We start from the raw sequence: 18,750 nt of genomic DNA on the forward strand, positions 1-18,750 counted from the left end.
AGGGAATCTGTACAGGGTGAAGTTGGTAAGCAAAAACTTTATTTTGTCCATTTGTTCACCAGCCACAGTACTACTTTGTGCAGTATCTGGGACTCATAAGGATAAGATTAATTGTATTGTGCCTTATTGGTAGGTCAGCTGCTACCTACAACCCATCAATTTGGAATCAGTAAGGTTACCTGAACATCTATATTGGTGTGACTCAGAACCACTAGCTCAAAAGTAGTTCCCCTATGCTTCCAACTTCCAGTGTGCTCTGAACACCACTCGTAAGTTTAGGAATGTCTTAATACACTTTTCTTTTACATTCATAGCTTGATATTATTTTCAAAACCAGCATGTAGACCACGAGAGAACCATCAGAAGCACAGAAAAGGAAGAAACCATGCTTTGAAAATATGACACCATTAGCAGCTGTGTGACATTACATATAAAGTTTTATAAAACGTTACTATACTATAAAATAATAGTGCACAACATTATAGTAACATTACATTAAATGGTAAGTTTTGAACCATTATTAAAGAGCACTGTAGATTAAATCTCTCTCACACACACACACACAGAAGTGGATAAGAGTCACAGAAAACATGTTAAGGACAAAAAAAAAAATCCTTTTTCCACCTACAGGGAAGTACTTTGTGTGACCTACTGTCATTTGAGATAAAAAGTATTTGCAAAACATGTTTTATATTCTAAAATCAATGAATAGCTACTTCATAATTAGATTTTTTACAATCATTCAGGCATACAAGGTGCATTTAAAAAAATTTCCATGGAGTATTACAAAATAATTTCCTTTTTCTGGATTCTGATGTTGAAGTTAATGGAAAACTAGTTTAGATATTTATCTAGTTAGTTGCCTGTATCAATTAGACAGAAGTATTAAGTAAATTTAGAAAACTGAACCACCTCCTCTAATTTGTTTTAGCATTTGGAAACAGAAGCAATAGATCTTGTGCCTTGATAAATGACAGCACTGAAAGATGAAATATAGGAAACATCTACTAGCCAAGTACAATGAGAACTTTTTCAGCAATAGAGTCTTCCACCATAACTTAAGCACATGGGTAAAATCCTGGACCAGTTGAAATTAATGACAAAAATATTGACTTTAATAGGGCCAAGATTTCACCATTTCTCCATGCTCATTCAGACCCCAGACTCTCAAGCAAACACACATTTTTTTTAAAAAAACCCTCTATGAAAGTTAAGAAAGTAAATGTCTCTGATACACAGGACAAAGAGAGAACTAAAAAAAAAAAGGGAAGTGGCAGTAGGCAACTGCTAGGACATCTCTAAACAATCCAGTTGCAGTTTTTTCCCATTATACATAGCTTGCTTTTGAGAGAAATGTGTAGTAGACTACTTAATTCAATCATGGAGAGCTAGTTTTTGAACAGTGCATACAGATATTAACTTAAATATCTGAAAGGCATACCTTCCTTTATTTGGTTCTTGGTTTTTCAGCTCTTTTTTTGTAACTTCATCCTATAACATAAAATCACCAAGGGTTAAACATCTATGAAATTCAGAAATAACAGCACAAAAAAGTATATATGCCCAATACATCCAGTTAAAAGCACCACATAGCCCATTCATAACTACACCCGAAAGATCAAATGACAGTGAATAATGCAAGTCATTCCAAAAGGTCTTCTCATTACAGAACACATTTCGTAATATGTATTTTAGCCTGATGTCTTGTGGCTCTTCATAGCTGTGATGACTTTGAAATGATTTAGCATTTAGTTTTTATTACATAGGGGGGCTGGGGGGGAAAGGGTTAAACATATTTCCCCTGTTCTAAGCAGCACCCTCTTTCTGGTCCTTAGATCCCCACCAATGTAACAGATGTAGTCCTCTGATACAACCATGGTTTGTCTGACAAGAGACAGATATGCAGAGGACATAAATTATCCTTAAAATAATAAGATATTCTAATGTACGTTCCAAATACAGCAAATGTCACAGCTTTACTAAGCTAAAGGTTTGACTCTGCCCTCCAAAATGTACTGATGTGACACCTGTTTCTTAGAGAATAATCAATCCATTGTTTTTTTTAAATAATTAAACTCATTTCTTAAAATGTAAGGACTATGTCCTCTGAAAAGCAAACCACTAACAATCCAAGCTCTCTAGCTGCTATGATGGGGAGTAAAGTTCCAACAACCTTTTAAGCAATACAGGCTTTGGTTCAAAGTAGAAATATAGTGTTATAGAATATCACCTTTACAAAGGATTGCAGGTATACTCTAAGGAAAAACTGTTCTGGAACCCATTTTCAGATTATACTATTTTAGCATTATCACTTCTCTCCCATCAATCCAACACCAGATTTTAGTAATAAAGAGCAAAGAAAGTCAGTTTGTACACTTTGTAACTGGATCATGCTTGGAAATAAGAAAAATATAGCTTGTTTATTGGTTTTTCAGAATAAATTAAAAGGTAATGGGAGGCTTTTCAGAGGAAAGAATGAATATGGGGAAATAGAGCTGGCACTCTTGGGCTCTACAGAATGTGGAAAACAGGATTTTCAGCATTGTAAAACTCAACGATGATGCACACTGAGAGGTTGCTGGGATCAGAAGCAGCGAAGAACAAAGGGGGACTCATCCTCTCCCTACTCAGGTGACCCACTACAGGCACTTCCCTCTCCTACCCAGCTATGCACAACAGAACTCTGAAGCACGGGAAAGTACACCTACAAAGTACAGATTTTTGATTGTGGGGTGAAAACTGTAAGGCCCTATTCATATAGATTAGAAAAGTGCTAGATAAAAGCATGTTTAAAGGACAATATTAGTTCTAGTTTAGAACTAAACAATGTAGGTGTTGTAAAAAAGATGCTTTTACAACACCTAATATAAATATTTCCAAATGTTTTAAAAATATCAATAGAAATGTAATAAAAATAGATGATGCTCCCCTGCATTGCAAACAATGTGGTATTGGGCTAGTACATGAGAACATGAAAGTAAACTGATTTTCAGTTTTAAGATGACAAACACACGATGTAAACGAGTAAAAAGTTAAAATGTTAAGACTTTCAGCTTTAATAACTTTAGGTGCTACTAGTATCATAGGTAAGGAATTTTTTTTATATCAAATGGGTTTTAGCATAATGTTCATTTAAGCATGGTTGCTGCTAACAATGTTGATATACGTTGCTTTGATGAGGCTAGAAGATGTAGTAACAATATTATTCTATGTCCACACCTATATGCCATCTTCAGATGTATGGACTGTACACATATAGGTGTGTTTACATTAGACAAGTTAGTATTCATACCACAACAGCCACCAAATGGTGAAACACCATCACATCACCCACTTACATAGGCATGGCTCAAGACATTTTTACCACTGTGACAAACATATAGGCTTAGGCGTTTTCACTACTGTCAAGACCACCTGCAGGTTTTCATAACAGTCGTAAAAACACCTGAGTCCTATCTACCCAACTGCTTGTATGCTGATGTTGCCATGTTGTTGGAGACTGTCGCTGCTATATGGACACTAGTTTTTCCCTTGTATTGTCCAAAGCACAGAGGAGATAAAAAATACTGCTCTGAAACCAAAGAGTGCTGAAAGCTGCTCTTTGTTTGCACTGAGCTCTAATTTGGTTAAACATGTATTGTAACAAAACCATGTTATCTAGTGCTGAACAAGATATGGGCAAGCATTACAGAAAGCATATTTGCATCTTACAGTGCATCTGAAGGACTGGCCCTTGGGTGCTGTTGTCTGGACTTTACTGTGGCTACTTGGATGATGCGGAGAATAAGAATTCAGCTTCCTTAGCCATGAAAAAGCACTGCTTATCTGCCCTCTTGGAAGTAGGAACATAGGCAGTTGGTGTATGCTATACCAGTTCTTGCTCATTCCAGTATGGCCTCGTTCAATGGGAGTGCTACTTGACTGGATCCCATAGGCTAGAGGTCGACCAAGAGCATGTTTTGTGGGTCCTGGACCTCCTATAAGGCAATTTGGAGCTGTTCTGCCACTCTCTGAAGCAGCTCTTTGAATTGTCTGTGGTTGTCCAGAGGAGACAGAGGCGGAGCAACTGCCTAATTGGGCAAGAAAGATGAAACACCTGTCAGTTCGGGTGGTATCAGCAGATTTGGCTAATTTTCCTCTTCTTTCATAGGCTCAGGAAGTTCCAACCAGAGGCTGCAGTGGGAGGTTCACCAGACCTGAATATCTGAATTGCTCGGCCCATGGTTGGGACCATCATATTAATCTAGCATGTCACTTTAGCTTCCTCAGCATCCTGGGTATCATGGGGATCAGGCATAAGTTCCCAGAGGATAAGGCAGGCATCTGACATGGAGCCCTGACTGGAGCAGAACGCTTGGCCTTCCTTGTACAGGTCTGTGGCAAACCGGTCTATTGATGGGTATCCTCACTTGTGAAAGATGCTCTGAAACAGTGGATCCATTGTCAACCATTCAGTTGTTCGAGAGCTGTCTGCTGAAGTAACCTACTAGCGAGTTCTTAACGCAGAGAGGAGAGGAGGAGAGCAACCCACTGTGATAGAGGGTCAGGTTAGGGACTACTTAAAGACGTTAGAAGTGCACAAGTCTATGGGACCGGACGAACTGCATCCGAGGGTGCTGAGGGAGTTAGCTGATGTGATTGCAGAGCCGTTGACCATTATCTTTGAAAATTCATGGCTATCATTTGAGGTCCCAGAGGACTGGAAGAAAGCAAATATAGTACCTATCTTTAAGAAAGGGAAAAAGGAAGATCCAGGGAACTACAGACCAATCAGTCTCACCTCAATCCCTGGAAAAATCATGGAGCAGGTGCTGAAGGAATCCATCCTGAAACACTTAGAGGAAAACAAGGTGATCAGAAGCAGTCAGCATGGATTCACCAAGGGTAAATCATGCCTGACCAACCTGATTGCTTTCTATGATGAGATGATTGGACTTGTGGATGGGGGCAAAGCTGTTGATGTTGTATACCTTGACTTTAGTAAGGCTTTTGACACGGTTTCCCACAGCATTCTCATCAGCAAACTAAGGAAGTATGGGTTGGAGGAATGGACTGTGAAGTGGATAGAAAACTGGTTGAATCAACGGGCTCAGCGGGTAGGTATCAATGGCACACTCTCTAGTTGGCAACCAGTAACAAGTGGTGTGCCCCAGGGGTCTGTCTTAGGGCCCGTTCTATTCAATGTCTCCATTAATGATCTTGATGATGGGATAGCTTGCACATTAAGTAAATTTGCAGATGACACCAAGTTGGGGGGAGTGGTGGACACGCTGGAGGGCAGGGATAGGATTCAGGGAGACTTAGACAAATTGGAGAAGTGGGCCACAAGAAACCTCATGAAGTTCAACAAGGACAAGTGCAAAGTCCTGCACTTAGGACAGAAAAACCCCATGCACTGCTACAGGCTGGGGACTGTTTGGCTAAGTAGCAGTGCTGAAGAAAAGGATCTTGGGGTTACGGTAGATGGAAAGTTGAACATGAGCCTACAGTGTGCTCTTGTAGCCAAAAAGGCTAATAGCATACTGGGCTGTATTAGTAGGAGTGTTGCCAGCAGATCGAGGGATGTGATTATTCCCCTCTATTCGGCACTGGTGAGGCCGCATCTGGAATATTGTGTCCAGTTTTGGGCGCCACACTACAAAAAGGACGTGGAACAATTGGAGAGAGTCCAGCGGAGGGCAACAAAAATGATTAGAGGACTAGAGCACATGACTTATGAAGAGAGACTGAAGGAACTGGGCTTATTTAGCCTGCAGAAGAGAAGACTAAGGGGGGATTTGATAGCAACCTTCAACTACTTGAAGGGGTGCTCCAAGGAGGAGGGAGCTAGGCTGTTCTCAGTGGTGACGGAGGACAGAACAAGGAGCAATGGTTTGAAGTTGCAGTTGCGGAAGTCGAGGCTGGATATTAGAAAAAACTTTCTGACTAGGAGAGTGGTGAAGTATTGGAATGGGTTACCTAGGGAGGTGGTAGAATCTCCATCTTTAGAGCTATTTAAAGTCCGGCTAGACCGCACCCTGGCTGGGATTATTTAGGGAAAATGGTCCTGCCTTTAGCAGGGGGTTGGACTAGATGACCTCATGAGGTCCCTTCCAACCTTTTGATTCTATGATTCAAGGCCATAGGCTCGGATGCCAAAATGAAGAGAAAAAAAGATCCTAGGTGGTTCTGCTATGCTCAGTGGTGGTATCAAATTTGCTGCTGGGAGGAAAATGCTCAGTGGAAGGTGTGAAGGATAGTCTGCACTGGAACCTCTGCTCCTTCCTTGGTGGTTCTAAAGTCCTCTCAAGGTTGTAGTCGTACTAAGCAGAGGAACACTGACTGAAGGAGCTTAGGTCTTGCTTGCTTCCTTCATTCTTGGGGCTGGGAAATACAGGACCCAGGGAATAGGACAGCCTGGAATCCTTCAACGAACAGAGGGTCTCACTGGTCTTTGAATTGGTCACTTCCCTTTAAGGGAAGGTCTTTGATTGGGATTTGAACTTCCGTGGTTATCCCCAATGCCCAGAGCCAAGGTGACCGTCTCTGTACCACAGGTACAGTCATGGAGCATGTCATTGCATATGATGCACCTAGCGCTGCTTATAGGGAAGTGCAGGCTGCCAGCAAGCTGCTGCCCCTCATTCTTTATAAAGCAGAACCTCAGAGTTATGAACACCAGAGTTACGTACTGACCAGTCAACTGCACACCTCCTTTGGAACTGGAAATAGCCAATCAGGCAGCAGCAGAGATTTAAAAAAAAAAAAGCAAATACAGTACAGTACTGTGTTAAATGTAAAGTACTAAACAATAAATGGAAAGCAGCATTCTTCTTTTGCATAGTGAAGTTTCAAAGCTGGGTTAAATCAATGTTCAGATGCAAACTTTTGAAAGAATCATGTTTTGTTCAGACTTAAAAACATTTCAATTACGAACAACCTCCATTCCCAAGGTGTTTGTAACTCTGAGGTTCTACTGTAGATCTGAATTCTTCCCTGTGTTCCGGAGGAAATCTGTACACACATTGAGATAGCTTGTCTCAGAGTAAATCATTAAATTTTGTGAGAAGCATGTGGTAATTGGCTACTCACATTTAGAGACTAGCAGACATGAAGGACTTTAAGTACAAGTAAGTCCAGTTTTTTAGCATGTGTCCCCCTAGGTGTTGATGTGAGAGGCCCTTGTTGCTGTAGCAGCTCTCCAGAAATCCAAACAAAAGAACATGGCAGTGAGTGAGAATAAGTTTACTAGAATCATCTGAAGGGACTTATGAACCTTTCATCTGCATGCATGGATGTGGCTTGAATTGATGCTGAGTCTGCTACAGGTCCTTTATAGGCTCAAAGAGTCCCTCATTTGTAGGCATGGCAAGCCTGCCAGGCCCGGAAGGGACTACAACATCCAGCAGTTTATGTGATTTCTCGTGTACCATCTTTAACATCTCAAGTGTGTTGAGTGCTTCTGCCATGCATTTAATAAGATCTTGGAACACCTTACAATCGTCAACTGACAAAGATGTTGAGGGGTTCATTGCCTCATCAGGGAGGATGAAGAAATTGCAGCTGGGATGGTTCTCCCTTGTCCACTTGATCTTCAATGCTTTCTTCTTGTGTTTCAAACTATTCTAAAAGACCTGGCAAAGATGGCTTATGTTACTTCTTGGCAGAAAGGGATCTAAACCTGGAAGGAGGCACAGCAGTCACTGGCTTGCAGGAATGCGGCTGCACACCGCAGGATGCCAGAAGGGTCAATGCTGTTAGGCATATGTATACCAGACCCAGAGGAGACGACCAGTGGAGCTGTTCTCCAGCAGCTATACCGTTTCCTTTTGATAGACCAGTCCTTGCAGACTTTCCAAGATTCCCACTGTGATTTCCACGAAAGGGAGGAAGGGAGAGATCAGTCCCTACCGTGCACCAAAAGAGGAGGAAAAGGAGTATCCCTCCTCCAAAGGTTAGGCTGTTCTTTCAGGCATACTAGCGTGCTCTAATGTCCACTCTACTTGAGAGGGCGATGGAGTCGGTACTTCTGATACCTCTCTTGCCTGTGGTCCAAGGTCATCAATGCCATAACAGAGATGGATGACCAAGGCCTGTTGGTTGATGCAGCACAGGAGCTCTGGATAGAATCTTGGCTCACCAAGCTGTTTACTGGGAGGGACTGATCAGAGGACCAACATTTAGCCATGCTCTTCCTTTTGGGATACAGAGAGGATTGCACAGGGCGCTCCATGAGGAACAATTTTAGGCAGGCCTTTCTATCTTTCCAAGTCCGATTAGAGTAGGAGTGACATATGGCACATTGCTAAGGAATATATCCCTCTCCTATACAGAAGAGGCAACTGAAATGTCTGTTGCAAAGCAGCACTGAAGCATCACACGAGGGGCAGGTTTTGAATCCAAGGGATTTCACTTTTGCCATATTGTGCAAGCCCACATATAAGGGAATGCGGAAGGGTCCAGCCTAAGAACTAAATAACCAATTGAACAAGTGTTGTTTCTTGCCTACAAGCAAGACGACTAACATTTAATTAAATTTACTAGCAATACAAGTAATTAACACTAATAGCAGCACAGTGCACAGAGAAGCAGGTAGACACTGCAGAGGTTCAGTCTCGCTGTCTGATGCAGTAAGAAGGAACTGGGCCTGCTCTGCCTTTTATACCGTCAGGTGCAGGAGATGCAAGGACATATAGGGCACAGGCATGCCTCCAGACATTACTAGCCAAAAGAACTGGATTGTGTGCGCATGAGGTGAATGCACACCAACGGTAGGACCCAAGTAGATTACAACCCAAAAAAGAATCCTTATCTACCCCAAGACTAGCAAAAAGCTCAATTTTGTTTTTAAATACTTAGAATCTGGCTGATCACATGGATTATTCAGAGCCTCATTCTGAGTGACCAGTTAGCCTATGATGATGTCACAGTTGTGTCCAAACTCCCAGCAGTGAACAACTGGGACTGCATGACTCAGTAAAAAATTCCTATACCCCTGTTAAATGGGGGTGGGAAGGAGGGTAGGAGGAATAGAGAGAGATTAATGTGAAGACCAAAATAAAATTATCTTATGGGGATACGGTGGAGAGAGGCAGCGGGAAATCTGCAGCCGGAGAGTGGGAGGAAGATTAAGTTCTAAACTGATCCTTCTCTCTCCTAAACTGCTAAGCTTTCACGTCAGCTGTAATTTGCAGTGCTTTCAGTCATATTCAGTAATTTTCTCTTGTAAAAGATAAATTTTGGCACTGTTCAATACTCCAAAGTTAGTTTTTATAAAAGAAAGTAACTTAAGTGGCTGCTGACCCACAAACTGATGCTCAAACAATAGTTGGTTGGGGTATTTTAGGGGAGGAGGCTGAAAAAGATCAGTGAACCTTAAAACTAAGTATTTCCAAAACCGTAGGGAAAAGATGCTTCTAACCATTTTTCTATTATTTTCCTCTTAACCTTTTGACAGAAGCTACTTTTAATAGGGGGAAGAGATTCCATAAAAACAAAACTGATTTTAAAAGATATTCAAAGAAAATAAAAGAGCAAATTAAGCAGCAGTACTGTAATCTCAATATGCTATTCTAGGATGCACATTAGTTAATTGTTGGAACATTTTTCTAGTAGCTGTAGGCACTCAAACTTTGGCTTTGACTCTCAGTGTACCTGAGGTTCATGACTCCAAAGTAATGTGTGCCAACAAGACTGGTGCTTACTTTTGTTTAGCAAAAGGCTAGACAGCCCACAAATGCAAAAAAAAAAAGTTGTCTAACCAAAAAGACAATGGTCTTACCTCTGCAAGTTCTCTCCTTGGTGACAGCATACAAGTCAGTGTATTTTCACCCATGTTATACGGGTACTGTTTTAGGAAGCAGCACATTGATTTAGCTGAGTCAGGACTATCTAGCTGAAGAATTGCCTTTAAAAAAATGTAAAAAATTAGCACATGGATTTATTTATTCTATTTTGAATGAATAATTAATAAACAAAGCCAACACTTTTCTAAGTACCAATACTGATTAGGTTTGTTTTCCTTAGCTGAGAGCACCAACATAGGTTTACTAAAGTGACGTTGCTATTGCATCTGGCTTATTTCCTCAGCTGTACTGATATTTCTAGGATCTTTTCAACTTGTTTTTAAAATTACCTTTAAAAAAAAAACAAAAACAAGGTAGGTGAGGTAATATCTTTCACTGGAGCAACTTCTGTGGGTGAACGAGAAGCTTTTGAGTTGCACAGAGCTCTTCTTTAGATCTGGGAAAACTACTCAGAATATTACAGCTAAATATAAGGTGGAATAAACTGTTTAGCAAAAGTAGTCACCACATATTCTAAGAGATCATTAAAAGGTGAATTGGTCCATTAACACCTCTGCAATCATGAGACAAAAAAAGAGGGGTTGGGGGTTACAGATTGTTGTAATAAGCCATGAATCCAGTGTTTTTATTAAGACCATGATTAAGACCATCCCATTCCCTCTGGGGCACCTGGTGTTGGCCACTGTCGGAAGACAGGATACCGAGCTAGATGGACCTTTGGTCTGACCCAGCATGGCCATTCTTATGTTCTATGTAAAAGGACAGCATTGCTCCCCACGTCAGATATTTACAAGACACTGGACACCCCTCAGATACCCACCCCAAAATCATCCATTTAATACTAACCCATAACAATTTTACGTTTAACAACGAACTCTTTGTCCAAACCATGGGAACAGCCAGAGGTACTAGGATGATTACCCAACATGCCAAACTCTTCATGTATGTAGCGTTGTTGTAGCAGTGTTAGGCCCAGGATATTAGAAAGACATGGTGGGTGAGGTAATACCTTTTATTGAACCAACTTTTGTTGATCAGAGACACAAGCTTTCGAGCTACACGGAGTTCTTCCTCAGCTCTCGGAAAGGTACTTAGAGAATTGTGTTTAGCTATGACACTCAGTACCTTTCCCAAACCTCAAGAAGAGCTCTGTGTAGCTCAAACGCTTGTCTCTTTCACCAGCAGAAGCTGGTTCAATAAAATATATTACTTCACCCACCTTGTCTTTCTCACCTCTCCACAGGCCACTTTGAAGAAGAATTTCTGAACAAACCACACCACCAAAGATATAGCTCAGAAACAGCGATATTTTCATCCTCTGGATAAACGACCTGAACTCCCTCACAGATTTCAACCACAACTTCAACAACCACCACCCATCCATCAAACTCTCTCTAGAATACTCTCAAATTAGCATCAACTTCCCAGACACCACAATCAGCTTCAACAGAACAGAACCCTACAAACAACTACATACAAGAAACCTACGGATCACCATACTTACCTTCACAGATTCAACTACAGCCAGGTACTTAGACACCACTGAATTTGTTCCAAGAAGAAAGTCCAGAATACACACCTTAACACACTCAAAATCACCTTTGCCAAACAAGGACACTGCACCAGAAAAGTAGATCACATCATGGAACGTGCCACTCAAATACCCAGAGAACCTGCTTCAACATGGGGAAAAACCCTCTGTAGGCATACCCCTAGCAGTTACTTACCACACCACACTGAAACATATAAAGGGTATCATTAAACAATTACAACATATACTCAATGGAGAGCCACACCCTGAAAGAAATCTTTTCCCAACCTCCTCTTTCGGACTTGAAGCAACCCCTCAAACTTGCCAAGCTCATCATTAGATCCTGCAACAACAGATGTAAAACCTGCAGACATATCTCCACTTCTACAATGATCAATTCCACCCCCACCCAACTGTCAATATCCAGGGTCCTCCACATAGAATCACAGAAAAATAGGACTGGAAGGGACCAACAGGTCATCTAGTCCAGTCCCCTGCACTGCCTATCACAAGATATGGCATATCTCATTCAGTGCCCTAAGTACCCCAATACAACTATGTGGGTGAAACCAGACCATTGCTATGCTCTCAAATGAACTTGCACAGAAAAATAATAATGACAAAAGCTCCCTATCAACCTTGAGTGAACACTTCTCACCATATTATCAACTCTATACTGGTCCTCTAAGTCCTTGTTCTAATAGGAAACCAGAACACCACCTTCAAAAGATGAGCCTGGGAGCTTAAATTCATAACTTTGCAAAACATTAAAAATCACAGTCTCAGGACAGGTCTATGCTATACACTTACTTTGATATAACTACATCACTCAAAGGTGTGAAAAATCCACACACCTGAATGACACAGTTATACCAATGCATATATTTGTAATAAAAAATATAAAGTGAGCACTGTACACTTTGTATTCTGTGCTGTAACTGAAATCAATACATTTGAAAATGTAGAAAACATGCAAAAATATTTAAATAAATGGCATTCTATTATTTAACAGTGTGATTAATCGTGAAATTAATCATGATTAATTTTTAATCGCACAATTAATCGCTTGACAGCCCTAATTAAAACATCAAACAAGAGAATTGAATAAGAAAACAAAATAAAATGTTTCATGCTACTAGAGTAGCGGCTGTTTTAGTAATTTTAAAATATAAAAAATTAAAATTAAAATAAAATATAAATATAAAATACACATAAAAAAAGAAAAAATTAAAAATGTCAAAATCAAAACATTTTTTGTTTAGAAAAACCAAAAGGACTGGCTGTCTAAATGATTTCTCAAAATTTTAATTCTGTGAGAAATTCTAAAAAAATCCATCTTTTGTTCTGAAACAGAAGAAAGGTTTTTCCAAAATTTTGGAATTTCCCTGTGGAATGGGAAGTTTGGGTTTTTACCAGCTTTACCTCTAATTGCCCATCTTCAAAGGCACATATTTTGGTGGCTGTCTTTCTTGATAACTCAATTCCTTTTTCTTCCAAGTCTACTGAAACTATTCCTGAATCAGCCAGAGTAGATAGCAACATATACTCCTTTTCTCTATGAGGCAAGAAGCACTGGTTCAAAGCAACAATGGGCAAAATCAAGGACCCAAATTTTAATCTTCAATCTCTTGAATAGCAGCATATGTTGCTAATGAGAGATTATCAGGTCAGATAACACACCAAGATTTACATTTATTTATAAATATAAACACACATACCTTCTTTTTATTCTTCAACACAACATAGTGATCCACTTTCCCAAATCGAAGTCCCACGCAAACTACTTCAAGTTCTGTGTATCCATCATCTGGTAAATTACCAAGATGCACAAACTGATTATATAAAGTTTCTGTATTTACCTAAAAGAAAAGCACAAAAACTGATATTCAGAATATTGTATTGAACTGGTAAATACAGAAAAATTACTGACACAACCCTGTCATATCTGAAGAGAAAAAAATATTCATATACACCTTTTTACTCTGAGTTCAATTTCAATTTAGAATATTCAGTGAACCACAGCATGACTTCCATAAGAGTACTCCAGAAGAACTCTGCCTTCATCCTTTAACAGCTCATATTTTCAGAATTTCAACTTTGGTATATAAGGCCACATCCCAAAACAGTAAGAACTTCTCACTCCTTTGGGGGGTGGGGGGGAAGAGAAGGAGAGACAACACTTACAACCTGTCACCTCAACTCTTGGCTGGAAAGGGATTTTATTTCTTGGGCAAATAAACCTATTTGTCTTCTGGTATTTCTTTGTCTTTGAATCATTCAACAGTCAAACGTGGGCTTACTCTGACGTTTGAGTTGCAACCTGTCTAAACCAAATTTCCTTCTTCTCAAGGTTTGTGTCTAAAGACTGCCAAGCCCTTTCTTTGATGTGGGAAATTATTTTAGGAATTGGCCTATGTTAAAGCACAGCAGAGGGTTCCTCCTATTCAAAGATTAATATATAACGAATAGGAAGCTGAAGATTTGCTAAAGAGATGAAAATTGATCCAACTACTGGTAAGAATGCTCAAAAGGTTTCTATCTGCTCCATACATGGAGTCACTAATATGCCAGTTGCACAAGTTTTAGTAGATTACTGTGATGAAATGGGAATTTTCTGTAGTATTTTATTAATTCTGTGTGTACCTCAGTTTCCCCTTTCCACTTGGGGATAGTGAGGACTATGTTTGCTCTCAAGGCCAACTAAAGGTATGTCTACACTACCCACCGGATAGCGATCAGTCTATCGGGGATCGATTTATCGCCAGTAGTTTAGACGTGATAAATCGATCCCCAACCGCTCTCCCGTCGACTGGAGCCTCAGCGCACTGCGAGGATGCGAAATAAGTAATTTTAATTCGATCTAAGATACATCAACTTCAGCTATGCTATTCTCGCAGCTGAAGCTGCGTATCTTAGATTGATCCCCGCCCAACACCCCCACAGTGTAGACCAGGCCTAAGAGACATAGGCATGTGGGGATCATCTCCCTGCCTGGGTGGATAAAGAGCTATAAAGGAACCCAGATCAACAAGGGGACCTGAGAGACAATGAAAGCTCCAAAGACTCAGATTTCCCTGTACCTCTCAGCAGGGAAGCTGAACAGAGACCCCAGCTTGAAGTGGGGGCTTAAGAGTCAGCTTCTCAAAGAAGCTTGGAGCTCTCTCTCACCCAGGAACTAAGGAAGGAAGTCAGAGAGACAGAGACAGAGCCTGAAAATGGAGTTCACTACAGCATGGCTGGTGCTCTGGGCTGACCAAAATGGACTATGCTTTAACCTTCATTTCTCTATGCTAACCTAAGGACATACTGTACTGCCTTCCAGTCAACTAATAAACCCTACTGTTTTGAAAGCGCTGTACAAGTGTCACTGTAAACACTTGGTGAGGTGCATTAATTCCTGATTAGTGTACAAGTCTCTATCAAGAGTTCATCTCAGTTGGACTCACTGAGCTCCAATGGCTGGCAGTTACAGAGCTTTATTAAAGTTGAAGGAGGGCAAGTGTATGGGAAGAGAGAGAGTAGGAGGCTCTCCCAGGACTCCTGTTAAATGCTTATTACCTGCACTCATTCATAGTGTGTATCTAAATAAAGTGTATGATTACTCAGTCCACTTCTTGCTTCTTGTTGGTCTATGAGCTCTCCTACTGTCCACAGGACTTCTAATTAAATAAAAAGTGTAGTAATAAAAACAGTAGTGTCTTCTGTTTCTAATGTTAATTTTTAATATTTTCATTTAATGGAATGCAACATTTACAAAAATGTTATTAATTTTGATTGCACTCAGTGCAGCAGCTACACTCCCAAATTATAAAAATGTAAAAATTAGCAAATGGCTAAATTACCGACCAATTTTTAAAAAGTCTCTAACTTACCTTCAAGTTGGCATCTTTAATAATAGCAGTAAATATAGCTTCCTAGAAAGAAGAGACAGGGTGTTAAGGTTCTGAACTTTAGAAGATGGTTGGTATGGCTGCATGTAATTGGAAGGCACACCATCCCATTACTCCTACCAATAATATATTGAACCAGAACCTGAAAAGTTAAGATTGGGGGCAACCTTTCCGAAGTTCATGACTCTGGTATTGCCAACTTCTCTCTCAAATTACTTTCATTATGATCTTCACATTCTCGTTGCCAAACAAAAATTCTGTCTACAACTGTATTCACTAAAATACTTGATAATGAAAAAAACAAACAATAGGAAAGTAGTAGAGTTGAATTTTAAAATAGGACATACCCAAAGGGTTATAGAGAACCTATATTAATGTGCCTGGAAAGAAAGGAGGCAGGGCATACAATCAACGTAACAATAACTTAATATCCATTAGGTTTCTGCTGTTTCAAGTAGAGAGAAGCCATCCAGACTGGCAGGAAGGTACTATAAAAATGCATGTTCAGTAACTGCAGTATTCTTAAATAGAAAAAAAACCTGCTTCATATTTCATTTGCTTACCTCATCTTTTATATTCTTGTATTCTGGTGCCATACTAATGCAAAGCTGATTTCCATCCACTGACATTGGGAAGCACGTATAAAATTTAACCATGGAATCTGCAGATTTTTGATTTATTTCCAGATATGCCTTTTAAACAAAAAAGAAGTCTAAGTGGCTTCACAAAGCACAAGAAAAAAGTAGAATATTGTGTCCGCTTTAAATTATTTCAACATCTGAACTTGTTACAAATTTCTTTGAGAGCTTCTTTAGGTGATGATAATATACCAGAAAACTTTTTTCTAAATACCAATTACAATACCTTTTTATGAGAAGACAAAATTAAAACATCTTTCAGTCCTCCAAATGGCTTTGTTAGGTTAGAAACTTCCTCAACAGAATATCCTTTATCAGGTAAGTTTGAAATAAGAACAACACACATGTCATCAAGTTCCTGCAAACAAAGGAAGGTACAGATTTTCACTAATCTTTGCTTCTACTCTAAACCAACAGTCAGCCTTTCTGTATTTAATTCTCATTGTTTATCTTAAAAGTGCAGATATTCTCAGATAAAAAACATTAAACTGGAGTTAAGTCTGAATACATAGCAGATATTTAAGAATAAAATTACGGTGATGCTATAATTATCTCAAAAGCAAGCATTACAGAGAAAATTCAGAATTAAGATTATTTCAAATATGTTAGAGTATGGAAAAACACAGAGCACCCAAATCACCTTTATTCTGCCCTGTATTGATGCCATGTAATAACCATGGACTAGTGCACAGTAAGGTCTGCAGTCTCAGATTAGATTAAATCAATTTCTGAATACACACTAGATTTTTCCTGAATTTCCTGGGTTTTTAATGCTTGTTTCTGGAATCATTACAGCATTCCTGTAATGTTTTATGAACTTCATCTTTGTAGGGGTTTTTTTTAATGTTACCAGATAATACTTCTAACTATTAAGAAGATATGTGGCACCGACCCCAAGCCTTTATTATTTTGTTGTTCTTTTTTTAAAAAAAAAAAACTTTTAGGGCCAGATGCACCAGGATACACTGGCTGCTTTATGTCACTCTGGAATAGCACAAAGCAGCCAGTGTACTAGCCAGTCCCCCCTCCCCGCCCCCCTCAACTTCCACACATGCATACACACATCCCAGTTTTCTCTTCTCTCCCTTCCCATAAATGTCCTTGCACACCATCCACAAATAGCTTCCCTCCTCCTCTTTTTTCTTTTTCCTTTTAATAGAGCAGATATGGGTAGTTTTTAAAAAGAAATGTTTAGGATCGTCAGTCATTTTTTACTATTATTCTTCACAAAACTTCTCCTTCAGAATGAGTCAATGAATAATACTCTTCTACAGAGATTCTCACAAATTACCCTCTTTCAAAATGGCTGCAACTCCTACAGTTCTCAATTAATGTGAGCTACAGGACTGTAATTAGCAGAATGACCTTCAAATTGGCCACTGCCTCCTAGTTCCAAACCAGACCGAAGCCAAGCTGCCTCAGGGAAGATGGTGAGTAGTATGACACCATATTCAACCCTGGCAGAAGGAGAGTCTCTCCGTTATGAAGTGCAAAAAAGAACCATTAATCCTAAAACAAAATCTTGATATATAGCCAATGCACAAGATTTTAAGTGGGGTTAACTGTAGGGAAATTTGAAAGGTCTACATTCTTCCACTATTAAGATAATTTGTTACATAAAAATGGCCTGACACAAGATGCTGAATTTCTCAAAAGGCACATTTAATGAATTTAAACTGAAACTAATTAACTGATTTACTTGTAATTTCTCATAAAATTCATTCTGTGCTCAAAGAGCAAGTACTATAATTTTCAAGAGGATATACTCTATTCTTCATAAAAAAGTGGTTAAATTCCTGCTTTCAGAGTAAAACTCAACTCTTCCTTAACTATGGCTATATGAGTGGCACTGCTGTAATTTCTTAAGACTGCCAGTGTGTACTAAGGGCACTGAGCCACCCTAAGGAGTTTACACTCTAGCATGGCTGGTCAAAGAAACTTAGTCGAAGAATGTGGTAAAGTCAGAGGGTCTTTACAATGAGGTGATGGCATCATATTACTGACATGAGTTAACATTTGTGGGCATCATGTAAGCAGTGAGTTTTAGAGAGGGGACTGGACTGAAGAGAGTGTCTGCCTAGAGCAATAAGGATGGGCGGGATGTGGAGGGAGTTCCTGGCAAGGAGAAGGGCATGAAAGACGGCACAAAAATGAGAACACGCTCTATAAAAGTTCTCAGGCTCTGGTCTGCAGACCACCAGCAGATACATGGAAGCTTTCCTGTTGGCCTACAGAATTAAACTTTAGAGAACCAAGGTGGAGCAGGGAAAGAATTGGAGGAAAAGTGGCCCATAAGAAAGTCTCTCCCCTTCCAAGTGGACTGCAGAATCAAGAGTTGGACACTCATTGCTCTGTAACCTATATACATATTGAGAAAGACCAAGACCATAACATTGATTGTAAAAATTACTCTCATTTACACATCTGTCTCTCTCACAGAGACCGTCCAATTCTGGGGAAAGATGACGTGAAATCTGCAGAAGTTTCTTTGCTGGCCTGTATATATTATACATATAAACGGAAAACCTGAGGTTCTGGTAACGTCTACACAGTTATCTTTCACCAATATTGAATTCGTACTTGAAAAATATTTACAGATTCAAATAACTTTGGTTTGAATGTGAAACCTGACCTTGCTAGCTGGATCATTTGGTTCTTCGCTCTTTGCAGTCTCTCCAGTAGCTTCTGGGGGAGAAAAAAAGAGGGGAGGAGTAGGTGGGGGGATGTTTACGTTAGTGTATCTTTAAACACCATACAAGTATTTATATATCCAGGGAATCCCCATATAAAAAACAGGCACTAAAGGCCCCCAACAGCTGAGGATTTGAGGGCAGGATGTGTCAGAGCTCTGCTGGAGATGAATGGTTGCCTGAAATGTCTAAGACAGTGGTTCTCAACCACTGTCA

At 39.8% G+C, this 18,750-nt stretch overlaps 1 protein-coding gene across 15 annotated transcripts in view; it reads right to left on the reverse strand.

Annotated features, from left to right (window-relative positions):
- ZNF638 (zinc finger protein 638) overlaps positions 1-18,750 on the reverse strand; it is a 78,674-nt gene that overhangs the window by 20,385 nt on the left and 39,539 nt on the right. For all 15 annotated transcript variants that reach the window (XM_075066701.1, XM_075066706.1, XM_075066700.1 and 12 more), the window contains 7 exons: positions 18,477-18,529; positions 16,071-16,202; positions 15,770-15,898; positions 15,189-15,230; positions 13,035-13,175; positions 9,761-9,886; positions 1,442-1,491 (listed from right to left, as the gene is read on the reverse strand). In XM_075066701.1, coding sequence (XP_074922802.1) covers positions 1,442-1,491; positions 9,761-9,886; positions 13,035-13,175; positions 15,189-15,230; positions 15,770-15,898; positions 16,071-16,202; positions 18,477-18,529 — 673 coding nt within the window. The remainder of the gene's footprint in view (positions 1-1,441; positions 1,492-9,760; positions 9,887-13,034; positions 13,176-15,188; positions 15,231-15,769; positions 15,899-16,070; positions 16,203-18,476; positions 18,530-18,750) is intronic.

This window comes from Chelonoidis abingdonii, chromosome 5 (genome assembly GCF_003597395.2).
Source record: "Chelonoidis abingdonii isolate Lonesome George chromosome 5, CheloAbing_2.0, whole genome shotgun sequence".
Classification (NCBI taxonomy): domain Eukaryota; kingdom Metazoa; phylum Chordata; order Testudines; family Testudinidae; genus Chelonoidis; species Chelonoidis abingdonii.